The sequence below is a fragment of the Diadema setosum genome, chromosome 4 (genome assembly GCF_964275005.1).
Source record: "Diadema setosum chromosome 4, eeDiaSeto1, whole genome shotgun sequence".
In the NCBI taxonomy this organism is placed as follows: domain Eukaryota; kingdom Metazoa; phylum Echinodermata; class Echinoidea; order Diadematoida; family Diadematidae; genus Diadema; species Diadema setosum.
Genome location: NC_092688.1, coordinates 42,223,555 through 42,242,447, shown reverse-complemented (window position 1 = coordinate 42,242,447; position 18,893 = coordinate 42,223,555). Strand labels below are relative to the sequence as shown.

Here is an 18,893-nt window from a genome sequence, read left to right as displayed (position 1 = left end):
ATTTCCATCTGACACAGAGACCACATCACGGAAAGAAAAGAAACAAAGGGTTCATCAAACATGCCATGGGAGCTGTCACCCGTCACTCACAACGAAATAACAGATAGCCTCATTCCATTGCATGTAGATGCTACTTCAAGAGCAAGGGGGAAATCAGAGATATTGATGATTATTATGTAGACACTGACATTTCAATTCTCCTCATGGATCTTGTAAGTTTGCTTTTTACTGCATTGTATGATATCTGCTCCATCACTGGAAAAGGAAATGATAAAAGTACAATCGACATTATTGACAGATTATCTTCTGCAGTTCGTTGCGAAAAAACAAAGGTCTGCTTTTTCATGCCTTTTATGGTGCTGGCTGAAGTTGAGAATTTAAGGATGTCTCAAAGAGCAGATGGACCAAGAAATGTCTAAACCTGGAATCATGCAGAATGTGCAATGACACAGTCCATGCCTCCCAGAAGTTTGGCGTGGATGACTTCAACCAGGACAATCTCCCTCTTTACCCTCGCAGAGTCTTGATACGGCAAATCCAGAGAGCAAAGCTCGTAAACTCTCACAACCTAATTTGTGCCTCTACTACAGGGAAATATGATATATTACATTGTAGTTATTTCCAGAGGGTATGCATAAAATGTTCAATTAAATGCTTTGAGCTTCCTACACCAACGGTGGCCACAGAATTCATTACAATGCTCATAGCAAGAAATGCTGTTTCTGGAAGAATTTTATAGAACCAATTCTCCCTTGTGTACAGCCTTAAAGTGCTGTGACTTCAAAAACACATGCAGGGAATGAGCCTAGACGACATTATCTATTAAAGTGACAATCCCATGAATTTTTAGAATGTAGGGCTAATGTTGTAAACTCTACAACCAAATCGTCTAAATGGGGCATTTAGTTACTCAGACACAGTTATTGAGAGGTTCTTTTGAAATTCATTTGTTTTGATGTCAGAATCACATGATTTCCCACTCACAATTTTTACCCAAACGCGATAATGCTTTTAAAGGAATGTTTCCCATGGCAGCCATTTTGCATTTCAACATGGCAGTGTACCTACAGGACAGGAAGCAGTCCCGCCTATACGCAATTCACTGAAGTGATTGACTTACACATGAGTGTTCCAGCATGCTTGGGTTTGCAGTTTAAAGATCTTACAGCACCAAATATGGTCGAAATCCATCCAGTGGCGGCCAATGCGAATAATCCATTATTACAGAATGTATTGGCCCTATGTGTGTTTTTTAAAAGAATGCATACTGTACGCCACCATAAACATTCATATGTGTAAAAGTTGCTTGTAACCAGAGATATTAGCTGAAAAGCAGCCATTTTAAATGTTAAGATGGCCGCCTCGAAAGTGATCTGCAATATAAGGGAGGGGAAAAGTGCATCTGAATGTTCAACATCATGAGCCCGGTTTATGCCCGAAATGTGAACTTTCTTTATTACTTACAACATGAGATATGGGTCAACTGGGTCAAAATATACGTTCTGGTATGGTGGCCATTTTGAATTTCAAGATGGCCACCTTCAATATCAAAATAAACCATCGTTTCAGAAAAAAAGATCTTTCAGAATGTCTGATAGCATACGCATGCTCTTTGCCCCAAATTAGAATCTTACACAATGTATACGATATGAGATACAGGCCCAATTAGGACCTACATTTGTTGTTGTGGCCATTTTGAATTTCAAGATGGCCGCCAATGAAAATGATCCATCATTTTTTTTTAAATGTATATATTAGCATGTCTGACATTACAAGCATGCTTTTTGCCCCAAATTTACACTTTCCATAATGCTTACAACCTTAGATATGGTTAAAATATATTTAGCAATGGCGGCCATTTTTAATTTCAAGATGGCTGCCTAAAAACTGTATCAAAACTATCTACGGTATCAGAAAATGGTGCATCAGAATGTCTGACATCATAAACATGCTTTTAGCATCAAATTTGAACCTTCTATGATGCTCACATTATGAAAATTGGGTCAAAATACAGTTTGCTATGGCGGCCATTTTGAAATTCAAAATGGCGGCTGAAGACGTGGTCGGAAAAAATGGAACAAATTTTTTTTGGATTCAGCACCCCCAAATTGACCAAGTTAGCTAAGAAAATCAATTTTGGCACTAAAATCTCACGGGACCCAATATTTCGACATAGCAGACTGTACTAAAACATTTTGCCTGCTAAATATAAAATGACATGTGTGAACACAATAGACACTGTCATTTTGTCATCATCACGTTTTGTTCTTACCTTCTTTTTTATATAAATTTTGGCGAGCGAGCGCAGCGAGCGAGCCGAAAATTGTTGTATTTCAGCTCACAGAACATGGAATTTTTGTGTGAACACAATAAACATTGTCATTTTGTCCGCGTCATCATGTTTTGTTTTTATCTTGTTTGATTTGGTTTTCCGCCCCCCCCCCCACCATTCTCCCTCCCTTTTTTTTTTCTTCTTCTTCTTTTTCTTCTTCTCTTCTTTTTTTTTCTTCTTCTTCGTTTTTTTTTTCTTCTTCTTCTTCGTGTTTTTTTTCTCGTTTTTTGCGCCCCCAAGGAGTGGCGCCCGGGGCACGTGCCCCCCTTGCCCTCCCCCCCCCCCCCCAGATACGCCACTGCCAGCAAGAGTTGCCATCAGTTGCTAACATCTTTTTCATACTACTAATTGTATCATACACTTTTACGTTCCCCGAATAATGTCTTCTCAGTTTCTCCGGTTTTCACGTTCAAACGGAGACGCAGTTGGGGTGATCAAGAAAACGCAGCTAGCAGGGCTACACTGTCGTCATACATTTCAGCCTGTGAATATATTGACTGTATGGTTGCTGAACTGGCCTTCCCTCTTCATAATTCATAATATATTGTGTGCGTCTGAAAATTACTGAAAATGACGCTGAATGTATGGACGTGTATCACTGCATGAAAGTCGACTGATTTCGTCTATTCCGACCTACACGAAATGTATTATGTGCACACACACACACACACACACACACACACACACACGTGTGTATATTGTGTGACGCGCTACAACAAAAGGATCCGAAAGTCGAGGGAGGTCGATTTTCTGAAAATGACATGACCTTATGTCCTTATCGTATATTTATATACAGTGTATATATATATATATATATATATATATATATATATATATATATATATATATATATATATATACATATATATATAAAAGGAAGGAGGAATTAGTGCGAAGCTTTGAAATCATTATTCCTCTTACTTTTCATCCTTTTCGGAAAAGCGCAAGAGTTGAAAACAGAGAGTTATATCATATGTATAGTGAAAACTTTGAGCAAAGTTTTCACTATTTATCATTTGTTTCTGGTCAGTAGGCCTATATAATAATGCGAGCGCCTAATGTTGCTAGGTTTCTACAAAATGGATGTCAGGCCTTAAAGGGGATGGCTAGTAACTGATCAGTGGTAATCAGTGGGAATGCTGGGGGATGATTGTTCCAGTCGGCCCGTTAACGATCGCCCCGACACTTTACAGGCATGCTAACTTGAACTGCACATTACTTGAATATGAGACCATTATGAAGCAAATAATTTTCACACAACAATAGATATATAATGTACTCTTAAATGAATCCCACAAGGATTGGAACAATCATCTCTCAGCATTCCCACTGATACCCACTGATCGGTTTCTAGCCATCCCCTTTAATAAGGCCTTCGTAAGAAGGCTCTGCAGCATGAATGATAATTCAAGCTATTGTTCTTGTCATTTTCTTTTTTTTTATTATTTGCTTCCACGCTTTCTCCTCGATATCTTGCTTGACTCAACAACAGCGACCTTATAGAGGTATATTGTATATACGCCCTTCAATATCTCCCTTTATACAGGATATAATCATTGTAATCATGTATGAAATGAATAGAGAGGCGTTATTGGGCCAGTGTCGTACAGCAAGGGCTCAAATTTAATACCGTGCACAACGGATAACAAAAGATTTCGAGAGTGTATATATACTTCTATCGCTGGTAAACCACAAATTAGGAAATATATCACACATACACACACGAGTGTAGGTTTTCCAATTACGCCTACATGCAAGATTTTAGATAGATCAATCAATTTCACGATAGTGCAACAAAAATTACAAATTAGTCATTCATAATCTCTGTCGAGCAGCCAATACACACCGGGCATTCGTATAATGCACCATTATAGAGCACTGCGTGCAAAAGCAATGAGGGCAAAAACGTATTTTACATTCGCCGTATAGTGCATTCAAGTTTACCACGGCAGGACACTTGACTGTGCACAGTAATGTAGTATCACATAAATATGCTAATGACTATACTGTATATGTTACTGGTTGAAACCTTTCTCTACGAATGTTGGACCTTCTTAAAATAGCTATTTCGCTTTTCTGTTTTCTTGGCTATTTATGTTTAAAGTACATACATATGTGTGTATGTTTGTGTAAAAATACATAGAAAATCATGATATTGAATAAATCCTGTGATTTGTGGGGCTAGTCTATTCATTTTTTTCCTTTCGAGTATTCTCGGTGTATGTTTGATGCAATGTAATTTTGTAACCTTTTTTTTTAATGTTTCTTATTCAGCACGTTCAGTAATGTACCTTGTACCTTTGTATTGATTGAAATTTTGTGTATTTAAACTTTTAGCGTATGTTTTTGCTCTTTGTTGCTTTTTTTTTTTAACTCTGCGGGGCAACTTTGTAGAGCAGGTTCCCCTTGTAAAGAGCTACTCTACTGACATAAAACAGAATGGAACTAATGTAGTGAAAAACATTGTGTAAATGGGAAAAATGCATCTTAAAAGAAAGTTAGCCAAGATAAATACAAAAAAAAAAAAAAATGCACTTGAATTTCATACAGAAGGGATAACTCACTATACATTAATCGAGTAGCCCCCCCCCCCAAAAAAAAAAAAGATAATAAAAGGAGGGGGCTGGACAGTTCGCACATAATATACAAGTGCTATGCATTTTTTTTTTTTTTTTTTTTTGTCGTTTATGGGCCATATCAGATAAATACGATTTTGATTCCGCGGGTTATGTACAATAGACAAAAATGACATGAATGACCCCTCTTTTAAAGATTATCAAGTAGATGGAAACACGAGAAAGCATATATAAAATATATAACATATATATATATATATATATATATATATATGTATATTATATATATATACATATATATGTATATATATCCATAATATGTATATACATACATATACATAATACATTATATATATATATATATATATATATACAATAGAACACCAATTTACATGTGCTGAATGAATGCGCAAGTTCTATAATCAAATAACCAATAGCTAAATAAACATGAATGCAGCTCTAACCCTGCTCGAGGTAGTTAATAACGAGCGAATGGTTGCACTATCTCATACGAATTCGTACGGCGACTTTGGTTGCCCTATAATGAATTTAAACGACGATTGCGCTTTTACGAATTCAAGTGCGGATTGGCGAGTTTACAGCTTCCCTATGACGAATTTGAATAACAAATGGCGATTTTGGCTGCCCTGTACGGAAACGACGGACCTATATCTTAACTCTTACTACCTGCAATATTGAATGACCTATCTATACCTTTGCGTACACTAAGTGCGAAATTGAAGTGGAAAACCTATATTCAAGTTCAAGTTCAAGTTGATTTATTTCATTTCCATCAAACAAAATAATTAGAAATACAATGAAACACTCTAATACACAGATGTCATGAAATCAGTACCACAATGCGATGAACAGAATAACATTGTAAAGGAGATACAGGTACATTATCAACAGAGATACAAATAACTGTTACGTCACTGTGGTAAAGGCAGAAACAAAATTGCTGGAAATGGAGGGGACTGCATGCTAAAAAGCAGAGCTTGTAGAATGCAGTCCCCTCATAACAAAAAATCTAATTGCAAAAAAAAAAAAATAATAATAATAATAACAATTTCCCTAAGCGGTAGAAAAAAAAAAGCTGCTCCACTAAACAACATTCTCATCGCAATATATATATATTTTTTTTGGGAATTATCATTTCAACGAAACCTTTTTAAAGAAGAGGTAAAGAAGAGGTAATATTTCGAGGCTAATGGTTCATAACACATTGAACTGATTTTTTTTTTTTCTTTTTTATGCCTCCGCCACGAAGTGTCGCCGGAGGCATAATGTTTTCGGGTTGTCCGTCCTTCCGTCTGTAATCAATTTTGTGGACAGCGTATGACCGTTTAAGGTATATCCTAATGAAACTTGGCATAATTTTTGAGTGGAAAAAGTTGCACCTATTAACTTTTGGGTGGACAATGGTGGAGGTAAAAGTCAAAGAACAAGGTCAAATTCTCAAAGTTTCACTATTGGAATGCAATGCCTGAAGGTATTTTCTTTAAACTTAGTGCATACATGCATTAAAAGATAAAGGCTCTATAGGGAAAGTTTGGGGTCATGGGGTCAAAGGTCAAACGTCAAGTGACGTTGCTAAAATTTCATTTTTTTCCATGTCTCAGAAATGGCTCAAGGTATAATCATCACGAAATTTTGCTCATATACATATAAATACATGTACTGCCTGACAACGATTTTCTTCGGAATTTTTGGGTCAAAGGTCGTAGGTCAGGTTAAAATGTTAACCTTTTTCTCCATACCTAAGAGATTTCTGTATGCATATACTTGATCAAACTGGGTAGATATACAGGCATTACTGCACAATGATTCTGCCTGGAAAAACTCTGGGCATGGAGTCAAAGTTAAGGGAAAATGTTCAAATGACACAAATTTTCCAACATTTTGAAAATAGCTGAAAGTATTGTCATGAAAATGGATGTTGCCAGTTAGTGATTATTTGAAGGATTATGGGACATAGGGTCAAAGGGCAAGGGTCAAAGGTCAATTAAGTGAAAATGCTCGAATCCTCGAATACCTACTCTCTTAATTTAGGCATCCATCTAACAGTCCAAATGAAATCTAGCTCGAAGAAAGTAAACACTCAACATATTTTAATAGTGACAAACATGTCATTTTAATTATTTGCCAAACATGTGAAACCGTCTTCTGATAATATTGTCAGGAAGTACATCTAGACCTATTGGAGAACCATGCATTATGGCGGAGGCATACCGGTCGCCATAGTGACATTTTTAGTTTGTTCCATACGATGCACTTCCAAGATGTGTTCATATTACGCCTATATGCACAATATGAGAACAAAAGGTTTCTACCTGCAACAATAAAGCCTATAGTAATTCATATTCCATTCACTTCTCAGTTTGTCCGTAGTGGTCCCACCGTCCATTCAACTCTGATGCTAATTTGATCTGACTCAGAATTAATTTACAAGATTCACCATAACTTACAAAGGAAAGGAATTAAAAATGTACTCAGATCACCTAAAGGAAAACTCCATAATCAAAAATACATTTTACCCACCTTTTGTTGACCAACGACACGTCGCAAAAATCAAGGTGATTTTCATTTCGTGTAATTGACTTCTTTTTTTTTTCCATCTGAGTCAGTTGCCTCGATGGGCGGTAGTGCGATGAAGGAATTTTAACATGATTGGTATCGGAAAGCTTCGCTCCGTCTGCGTGCTCTTGAGTGGCACCACTCTTGACAATTGTCTGTTTGAACGAAATGCATGGTAACATGAAAAAACAAAACAAAAACAAAACAAAACAAAAATGATTGATGACATGTGTACCCTTGTTGCTTTGGGCATTATGCAACAAAATGTAAGTATTATGCAGCCTCTTTAATGAATTGATTTCTGATCCCCATAAGTGCTGACTGGATTTGGCATAATTCGGCATAAGTCGGAAGTATGACGTCATCGTCATGGTCATCAGGGTGTCATGGCTGTTGGTTGCTTGCTTGAACTCACTGAGGGACCACACCCGCTCACGTTGGCATAATCAGTGGTGCCATTTTACCGCCATTTCACTACGCAAACTTGCATTTATACAGTGACTGCATGTACTGATTATGAAAGGGAATCGTTCTGGATGTCAATGTGAAGAAAAAGACTAACCATGTTCATGTTGGAATAGTGTGATGGATGTGAAAAACTTATTGGGTTAAGAAAAGGAAAGGTGTCCATGTCCTCTAATAACTCGTGTTTCATGATCAACTAAAATCCAAGCTTTGACTTTTCTCCCTCAATATATATATATATATATATACACACACACACACACATATATATATATATATATATATATATATATATATATATATATATATATATTATTATATACATTATATACAAATGTATATTTTTGTCAATGTATATATATATATATATATATATATATATATATATATATATATATATATATATATATACATTACACACATTTATGTCAATATATATACATGGTTATATTGCAGTGTCCGTGCTGTCGATTTTGTTTTGTTGTTTTCTTTATGTGTATTGAACAAGACGACATTGTAGGCGACGAGAGGTTTGCATTCTATTTCTGGAGGAAACTTTGAAATATTAATGCGAAGAACAATGCGAATGGTTCGTTGTACTTTGCATCAGTCAGTACGTGACTTGTCTTTCATGTAATATTTTTTTTTTCTTTTTCATGTCCCTGTCTAGGCAAACAAGATAATTATGTCCATGAGCAAAATTGTAATATAACAAAAACTGCGTGGTCCTTCAGTTCGTACGATTATCAAGGTAGAAAGGTGCGTTTTAACAAATTGCACTTAAAATTCGACAGCAAACATTCTTTATCTCTACTCCAACCTCAGTGAATCTACGTTCATTGCTGTGCGAAGTATTAACAGACACCTGTAAAATACCGTAATGATGTATGGATTGCGAAATTACATTCTGCTGATTATGGAAATCTGTGTTAAGTCAATAGTTCCATCGTCATAATCAGTGCATTATCTTATATTCATGTCATTTTGACATAACGTTTCATAGCATTTAAGTTTTCTCCAATTACGTGCACCGGTAGGCTTTAGCAACGAGATGAGATGAACATTAATCATTTCAACCCGCCGCATTTCATTTTATACTCTACTTTTCCATCTCACCCAAACTTATTGCTCTCTTCCTATATGCTCTCTCTCTCTCTCTCTCTGCTGTACTCGCCTTCATCAACGTTTCTTTTTCTGCATCTTTCGCTTTCTTGTCTTCCTACTCATGTCCGTGTATTTTTTTTTTTTGATTCCGTAGAGCAATGATTGACGTTTCTTAATTTCAAGTTGTTGTTGGTTTTTTTTTAATACACGTGTTGAAACACTTTTGAATGTAAATTGACAGATGATTGAAATGTTTCATATTACTCAGGTTTGTTGCGTATTATACATTGGAAATATGAAGTAATATCTAAGTGTTGTTGGTGGTATTATTTTTGTTAAATTGAGCGTTTGAAGTGGGTCATTTTTAGGCTCATGAATTTGAATGTCCTTGCAAAATGTATCAAACTCCAAACTCCAGTGTCGTCATTTTGTAATACTGGACTAAACGCATTGACAGACATAAACGCATGCAGAAATAAAGCCAAACAAAACAAAAACAAACAAAACACGATTGCATTTATCGTCCAGATGAGGATAGGTTGGTAAGGTCATATGTATGTAAAACACGCACATAACCATGTTTACAGAATTTTGAAATTTGCGGAAACAAGACCTCGGACTTTTCTCATTGAAAATGATAAGAAAATGCAAATGCAAGATTAACAGGGGGGAAATGTGTAGTTTGAATTTTGCATATACGAGTGATTATATTCTGCCTTACATTCAAATATCTGTACAGCGAAAAGGCAAAAACAAGAGGCTTTGCACTTTCAAAGTTCTTGGGAACTATCTTAATTTAATCAATATCCTGACAATGACATCCTTTTGAAATGATTCGCTGTATACCAGGGGACTGCGTGTGTGCGCGTTATTCTTTGTTTTTATGCTTTCTCAAGATCTACAAAAACCTACAGGGAATCTCGCAGACTGCTCAATACACGGACAATTTCCACAGAGAAACATGATTATGCCTATTCGAGCAAAGATGTGATTTAAAAATTAATGCCAATGCATTAATTCTAACCACCGATATGGGCTTTACTCACCCGAACCATTCTTAATAACGCATTTCTGTGCTTACACTACCAATAATTTTGTGACTGACAGCGGCGTAATGAATTAAGTTCTCGCTTGCTTTAACGTTGCAATGCTTTAAATCTCCTGAGATCTTTAATTCCTTTTTTTTCAAATAAATTTGTAGAAACAAGACTATGGGCCGCACTGCTGAATTAGTTTTCTTGAAAGATAGCTGTTTTTCATATCAAACTCAATTGTTCTGTTCTCTCTCTCTCTCTCTCTCTCTCCCTCTCCCTCTCTCTCTCCCTTTCTTTTTCCTGGTCTCCAAAGGGATCTTCGTTGATTTTATTGCTCAGCCATTCATAAATTGTCATTCCTTTCAGTTGTAAATACAAAATAACAAGTAAGAATCTATTAATCTCACATCACCATCTGGGAATCTACACCCTACAAGCAATGCTTCTATGCAGATTCCTCGTATTTCACATGTTTAAGTGTCTTAAATACTGGGTTTTTTTTTGACAATTTATCCATGCTTTTGTATTGTTATGTTTGTGGTTTATTTATTTGTTGAAATGTGGAATATGGAACAATAAAAAGCAAAACAAAACTAGCCTCTTCATTCGATGATGAATAAAAAAAATAATTGATGAAGAATAAATGAGGACAAACTTGTGTAAACTGAAAGCCATAAAAAAAAACTATCCCACTGACAAAGTCTGTACAATTTGAAAAGAAAGCCAGTGCAACTTTTTTTCAATCTAATTCAAAAAGACGGTGTAGCCGTATATGGATTTGATCGAGGAATGCATTTACATTTAGAGCGTTTACAACAAAATCAGCCATGATTATTTATGGTGATAGCATTGCTGTGTGACTGTTCGAGAACTATAATACTTCATTATAACAGTAATTGTTATATATGAATTATAATCCATATAAGCCATGCAATAATCCTATAATGCCATTATGACGTTGCCACAATCATCCTTGCGATTCACGGATTTCTTTCATCAGCTGTTATTGAAAAAGCTAGTTGATGGCAAGAAAAAATTTATTGTAAACGTGTAATATACATGGTATTTGGCTGTACCTAGGGCAATTCGAATTTCTGCTCTTTCTCTCCTGTGTAATTATAGTAGTATACAGACTCTAAAAAAGACTACAATCATTGAGACATTGGATGAAATTGTAATCGTTGTCAATGTCATTTACGTGCATTTTGCTACAAATCCTGAAACTAATACAAAATGCTAGCTGAAGTGAAATAGTTGAGCTTCTGCTTCTGCAGTCAGAGCAAAGCAATTATCTCTATAAATCATTATTCAATTTATGTCAAACTTAAGTTCCCCAAATGACAGTAAAGGCTGTACCAATTTCAAAGATAACAGCTTTATTCTTGTCATTGCGTGTGAGCCCCTAAAACTTAAGAAGAAATTCTCTTTATCGTATGCTTAAGTGGACGATTGCAGTGATATGATTTATTTTGTGTTATATAGTATTGTTATGACTTGCAATGAGTATGCCTTTTATCAATGTCGGTGAATGTTTACTACAGGCTGCTCAGATGTCGTGTACATTTGCACAATTTCAAAGATATTTCTGCTTTTTAAGAAAAAAATATTTGCAAACAAGAAAGAACGTCATTTATCACCACTAATTTAACTTTCAATTCATCCGATCATTGATCTCATGATATATATTGATGAAATGTATTTTTATCTTTCATTTCTGTTTGAATAGTCTGTATTTATGCGGTTGCTTTCAATTTGAATTTAATCGATGATATGTGTGCCTGGTATTATTGCACGATCTAATTGAAAAACAACAACAACAACAACAACAACAACAACAACAACAACAACAACAACAACAACAACAACAACCCAGCAATCTAAATGATGTAGTATTATGAATAAATAAGATGGACGAATTACAAAAAAAAAAAGGTTTTTGAAAACTGCTTGACTATTCGTAAGCCTAGACGCGCCATTCGAAAAGACTGAATATAGAAATAAGCAGCACTTTAGTATTATTCGGACAAAAAAAGTCTGAAACCATTATCATCATGGCCTATTTTGTTCAGGGAAATTGTATAAATAATGTAAGATAATATTTTCCAGTCAATATTTCATCGCTGTGCTCTAGTTCTCTCTCGCTATAATTGGTTGTGATCAAGAAAGAAAAAAAAATCATGTATTGAAAGCGATTAAAAGACAAAATCGATTAGCTATCACAGAGCAATCACCAAACAGTCAGATCCTAAATGAGATGACCTGTCCTGTAGAAAGTAGCATTTCAAAAGCTGAGTGGTAAATGGGGGGATTTGTGATTTGTAATCAAGTTGATGGCTGGTATATGTATGAAATGAAAGAATCTGAGGTAGTCACTTGACCTTTTCATAAAAGAGGGAGATTGCTATTATGCTCGACTAACACAGCTACACCTTATGGAATTTCGTAATAGTACATTCTTTTTCACTCAGCAATAATGTAAAGGGGACGGTATAACAGTTTATATATCATAGCTTTTAAGGACACAATGCACATTATCGCCCAATCTTATTAGCATAGAGGCCTATCACAATGCGAATATTGTGATTGATAAATCGCTGTTTTGTGAAATCATCAGAAATTCTAAGAACTCCATAACACTTTTAATTGCTTGAATGATATTATTTTTTTTTTTTATAGAAACTTTCACTACTCAATTTAGGAATGGAGTAGAGTTTCTTCCCATCAAAGGAGATCTGAATCTGAATCCACTTTTCATGATACAAGATACATCTTCCTTCGCAAGTTTTCAACAGAACATGGGCATAATGAGATCAAACAGTTTGCTCATCACAGAGAGCCTAAAATTCGACGGGCGGTGAGAAAATCAGAGAGGTGGAGGTGGCGGAAAGCGGGCAAATGCTTTCCTGAACTCTCTGAAGACTACATCGTTACCAGGGGCGGACCCAAGAATTCCGCAAAGGGGGGGGGGGGGGGGGGGCAAAGCAGTTTATTTTTCTGGTGCCACTTCCGGTTTTAATCAGCTGCCAAAAAGGAAAACAAAATCAAAGGGGGTGCCCCTCCCCCCCCCCCCCCCAAACCTAATTCCGCGACTGGTTACAAATACAACTGAACTCCTCAGGAGTCTCTCGTGGTAATGAAAGAGTTAATCCGCTAACTTGTAATCCCTAAAGCTGATAAAGTGACTCCCATCAATGGGTTTTTGCATGCGTGTGTGCGCGCGTGCGTGGATGTGATATTGAATGAACAGCTTTTCCTTCCTTCACTTCATGCGAAAAAAAATCATTATAACAAAGATACTGTAATCACTAATTCCCCCTGGATCCTACCCGTACTTGCTGTCTATCACTGCAGCGCGCATGGCTTTTATCTGCCATTAGGTTCCTTCCACTATACCAGGAGCAGTGCATCCATTAGTCGTTGGACATGAAATATTCTTGCTGCAGCGGCCGCTTCAGCAAATACGATCGGGACGCCCGGTGAAACCCTGCCATGTCTGCGGTCCTCCTTAACTGCGCCACGTCGCCAGGCTGATAACATAACGCAATGTCACTCTGCAATGAGTCGGCTGCTGTCGGCACATTATTCAGGTTCGAAATAGCTTACATTAATTACAGAGAGGAGGACATTGTTTTTGTTTTTCATGTGGAATACGTTTTAGGTATTTATTTTGCCAGTCCTCGGTGTGTTACATGCATCGTATATTCCCGACGTCGCTTTCCGTTATTCATTCTGGCTTGCGCTATTTTTCTTTTTTAATTGTAAAGTAATTTTATTCCATTCTATCTGTGTCAACTTTGGAGTCAATGACGAACTACATGACATTGTCAAGAAAGCGTAAGTAGAGAAACGACGACTATTTCAGTCAACATGTAGTGCAAAATTTTCTTTCAAGAATACAATGTTCCAATGGAAATACAACTAAAAGAATAGTAAATTTGGGTTTCTTTCATCTATATAATCAAGCTTGAAGAACATTCCATGAATGGGAATAATATTTTATCTAAATCTTGAATTTAAAAAAAAAAAGATCAAATTTTACAAGCAAATTCAACAAATGTCCCTGTGTTATTGTTTTTTGCTGTAATGAAGTGCATACTATTACAGAAAAATTAATTGACTATATGCTGAAATAGTGTAAAACTTGATTTTTGAAATTTCAAAATTATATGAAGTGATTAAATTTTGATAATTGTTTGTAAAACTTTATTTTCTTGTAAAAAAGAAAAGAAAAAAAAGTCCCAAAATAGAAATGGAATCAAAACGGCCTTTTGGGATTTATCCATACTCTCCCATTACATCTGTGTCATATTCTTCATCTTTTCCCTTTGAGTAACCATCACGGCTTCATTTTCTTATGCTCAGATCTTTTGCCATCGTTCATAAGTGGCAATAACTTTGACTGTACCTCCTAGCATGACTGCGCTATGTACGATAGTCGTATAATAGACAACGTTAATAATGTTCGCCATTTCACGATATATACTATGTGTTTATATATATATATATATATATATATGTATATATATATATATATATATATATATATATATATATTTGCTATTGAAAAGCAACAGCTGCATGGTTTTCTGTCGCACACCAGCCCCATTTACATTAAGAATGTTCCTGCAAAATAAGATAATTATGAATGACAGGTGCCTATCCTTTATAGGATGCAGTATTTACAAACGAAGCACTAATAACACGAAATTTGATTTTCTTGACGTGAGCAGTAAGTGAGTAGCTAAAGATGACTGCTTGCCGTGAATAATCCATAATGAATGTTGAAACGATATCGTCACAAACAACAACAGTAGTGTTTTATAATATCGTCAGCTGAGAACCAGAAAGGCGCTATCGCATTCTAAGATTTTAGCATAACTAGAAACGAACTAGTCGATTTTCATCAAATAAAAAGTTTCGGTAGATTTATAAACATTGTGCCAAATATCGGGTAAAATAGTGCCCTAGTGTTTTCTTATCATTTCACTGATTTCACTGAAAATGAAAAGGATTCAAAGTTGAAACAGTGATGTAGAGGAGATCAAGTTCTACAACGTGATATCAAGAACTCCTCCAAACTCCGAACAGTGATAATTTAAGTCCTTCTTGTTCTCACGTCTCAGGTGACGATTTTGTTTTAAAAATATCTATTGCTTCACTCTTAGAGAGCTCTGAGGAATCGTTTCCGTCATAACCATTACCCGTGCCATTGTTATTATCCGATTCCTGTCGTATTGGAAAATATTGCAATCCTAAGCTTGTTCTCAGCACTGGTCTGTGTGGTTCTATTTATTTTCAAAAGAAAATAAAAAGCAAGAATATTGTCTTTCATACGTATTATAACAAGAGGAAGCACAAGTGATGGAAATAAATACGAGAGAGGTAATAATGGGACCAAAACAATTATTGGCAATAAAGTTAAGTTTATGGTTTAAATCATTTCTCGCATGATGCATAAAATATCGTTTTCCGAAAGATCTAGTTTATACCTTTGAAATTTACTTGATGTCACAACTTTCTTACTTGAATCGCAGTGGCGGATTCAGGCAGGGGGGGGGGCACAGGGCGCGCGCCCCTTTAATTGTTGTTAAAACAAAAGAAATTAAAAAAGAAAAATGAGGGTGTGGGGACTGCCCACCACCCCCCCCCCCCTCTTCATTTTGTAAAGGCACACCCACCCATCCCCCCCCCCTTTTACGGAATTCCTGGATCCGCCCCTGAATCGGTAGAGATGATGTAAGGGTTTCCTTTGCAATTTTTCCTGTTTGTCATCGTTTTCATTTCTACAATACTAATCGGCAGCAGATTTAAGATCGTTTCAAGAAATAACATAATCTTTAGTATAAACAGTAACGACCATAATGGAACTATTCTGCCCTACATTGGCAAAAGGAAGCAAGTGACATTTTTATGAATATTAACTTTTTTTTTTATTGATGTGGCATATTTGAGACATGCTCTATTTAACGGAAAATCCAAATGTTACAATTTTGGTCCATTTCTGAGATATTCGGGTGGCAAGAGGAAGCAAGTGCACGAAATTGCTTGAAAAAAATGGCAAAAGGAAGCAAGTAACAACCTCATGATGTTATTGCCACTTGCTTCCCTTTGCCAAATCATTTATATTTACACACGATCTAAAATACTTTGGAAAAGGGAGCAAGTAACATCCTTATATGATTGCCACTTGCTTCCTGTTGCCATTTTTAATGTTTGCTACAAATCTATAATACTTTGGCAAAAGGAAGCAAGTAACATACTTTTGCCAGATTTTTCATGTTGGCTAAAAATCTGAAATATTTTGGCAAAAGGAAGCAAGTTACAACCTCATGACATGGTTGTCACTTGCTCCCTTTTGCCAAATCATTTATATTTGCACACAATCTAAAATACTTCGGCAAAAGGAAGCAAGTGACATCCTCATGATATGATTGTCACTTGCTTCCTTTTGCCATTTTTTTATGTTTGCTACAAAATAATCTAAAATAATTTGGCAAAAGGAAGCAAGTAACATATTCATGATATGATTGTCACATGCTTCCTTTTGCCAGATTTTTCATGTTTGCTACAAATCCATAATACTTTGGCAAAAGGAAGCAAGATACATAATAATGAGTTTCTATGGGAATATCAAAATTCTTCGAATTGTCATAAATGCATCACCATATGACTTGCACGAATATCGACATTATTTCTCATCAAAAATTTCCATGCTGAAGGGCCTACCCAAAAAATATTTTCTTCATTATTGTATCATTTGTACTCGATGTCACTTGCTTCCTTTTGCCAAAGTAGGGCAGTATTTACTTCTAGATTCTTAATCCAAAACAGAGCAGAAGATAATAAATGCTAAGCAGTATTGATACTTTGCTCTCGATGTGTTAATAATAGCGTGCTAGTCGGATACAATTGCATCCTGAATGCCACGTGCTCGAAAAGACCCATGTCTCCACCTCACTAATACTTTCCACATACATAGACAACATGCTTTGTCCTGTGATGAGTTGATTTTCGATGCATATTCAGGACTGTGGGTTAATCGTAATACTCCGCACTTTGTTATATTTGTTCCATTTTACAGGATTAGATAACATACGGGACTGAATCGTGGAGATCTTTCTTTTCGTGCTGGAAGCGGCCTTCCGAACATTTGCTGAATCGATTAGAAATTAATCAATTTACACAGTGAAGGTTGAACTTTGTTTGGTTCTGAGAGTTACTTGATGGGATCAATGGTATCTTGATGTCTTGAGCCAGTGAATCAATAATTTGAAATGCAGGGGAACGCTCCCAGGCCCGAAAAATCTATCCATTAAGTAATATTGTCACCATAGAAACAGCTTACCACCTCATAGTGGAGGATTCATTTTGGCTGATTCGTACAGTCAACATCGCAAACTGCATAGTATCTAGAAACTGAGAAGTAACTGAACTTTCAGCGAGCAAGATAAATCCACTTCAAGAATGAACAAGTCGGAGGACATACTATTTGAGTTCACGTGGCGGAATGCCGCTTTCACGATGCTGGCGTTTGCCTTATGTCTCACCACAACCCTAGCCAACATCATACTCATCGTACTTGTGTGCGTTGATAAAGCACTTCGCCGCTACAACAACTATTATGTCGTTAGCCTGGCAGTGGCTGACCTGGTTGTTGGTGTGTTCGTTGCACCCATGTTCAGTCTTTACACCATACTGGGCGAGTGGCCATTAGGAGAGATTGTCTGCGAGCTGTGGATCTTTGTCGACTTCACGTGCGTGTCGGCGTCCATGCTAGGACTCTGCCTGATTTCTCTCGACCGATACTGGGCCATCACACAGCCTCTGCGACACCTTCGTCGACAGGGCAGAAGGAGGACACTCGCCTCAATTGCTGTCGTTTGGGTCATCTCTGCACTTTGCTGGATACCAGCTATGGCAACATGGAAGACAGTAGAAGGAAGTTTTGCCAAGGATTCCGAATGCTTCTACCTTCCCAGCTTTACTTATGTGATGATTTCGACTGTCGTCGTGTACGGTGTTCCGATGGTATCCCTTGTTGTGCTGTATGGCCGAATTTACTACACCGTCAGGAACAAAATGCTCCAAGCCGGTCATACAATGAATGTGTCTACTACAGGGCTTCAGGACAACCCTACAGATAAAAGTGATAATACACGGTTGAGGTGTTGTTGTTGTTGTTGTATTTACAAGGGCTTCGACGATGAGGATGCAACAATAGATAAATCCGAATCGTCTATAACTACGATATCACAAGGAATTGATTTGTCAATGACCACTGCTATCGGTAGTATTGGAGTCGCTGTGACAACACTAGGAGCCCACCCCAGTACAAGTGATCTCACACAAACGAACTCTCTCGCGAGGAGAAGCAACCCAACCGACTTTGCACAAGTTAATAACTGTCTTTCACTGGATCTCGATACTGATCCAAAGCCATCTCTCCCGCCGAAAGCGTCCGTGGCGGATTTGTCACCACGGACTTCGACCTACGCAGCAGGGCTGCAGACGTCGCGGCAACTTCGGGAGCGACTTTCCAGACTCCGTCTGCAGCAGAGGACGTCGAAGACACTAGGAATCATCATTGTCGTATTCCTCATCTGCTGGATACCGTTCATCGTGCTCTTTCCGTTAAATTCTTACTGCAGCTGTGTTTCCATAGTGTACGACATGTCGTACTGGCTGGCCTACATCAACTCAGCGATGAATCCTTTCCTGTACGGATTCAACAGTGACTTCCGGAGAGCCTTTCGTAGAACAATGTGTATAAATTCGCTCGCTACACGAGTACTGCGGAAGGCGTAA

General features: G+C 36.9%; 1 protein-coding gene across 1 annotated transcript; it reads left to right on the top strand.

Moving 5' to 3' along the window:
• The first annotated feature begins 436 nt into the window (after positions 1-436).
• On the top strand, positions 437-18,893 carry LOC140227892 (probable G-protein coupled receptor No18). Its single transcript, XM_072308278.1, has 2 exons — positions 437-553; positions 17,532-18,893. Exons 1-2 carry the CDS (start codon positions 437-439, stop codon positions 18,891-18,893), a joined length of 1,479 nt encoding a protein of 492 aa, XP_072164379.1.

What these genes read in the sequence shown, in the direction of transcription:
- LOC140227892 (XM_072308278.1), top strand. Translation starts at nt 437, where the DNA reads ATGTGCAATGACACAGTCCATGCCTCCCAGAAGTTTGGCGTGGATGAC. An exon ending in AAATCCAGAGAGCAAAGCTC is followed by an intron (nt 554 to 17,531) that starts GTAAACTCTCAC and finishes ACTTTCAGCGAG; the next exon opens with CAAGATAAATCCACTTCAAG.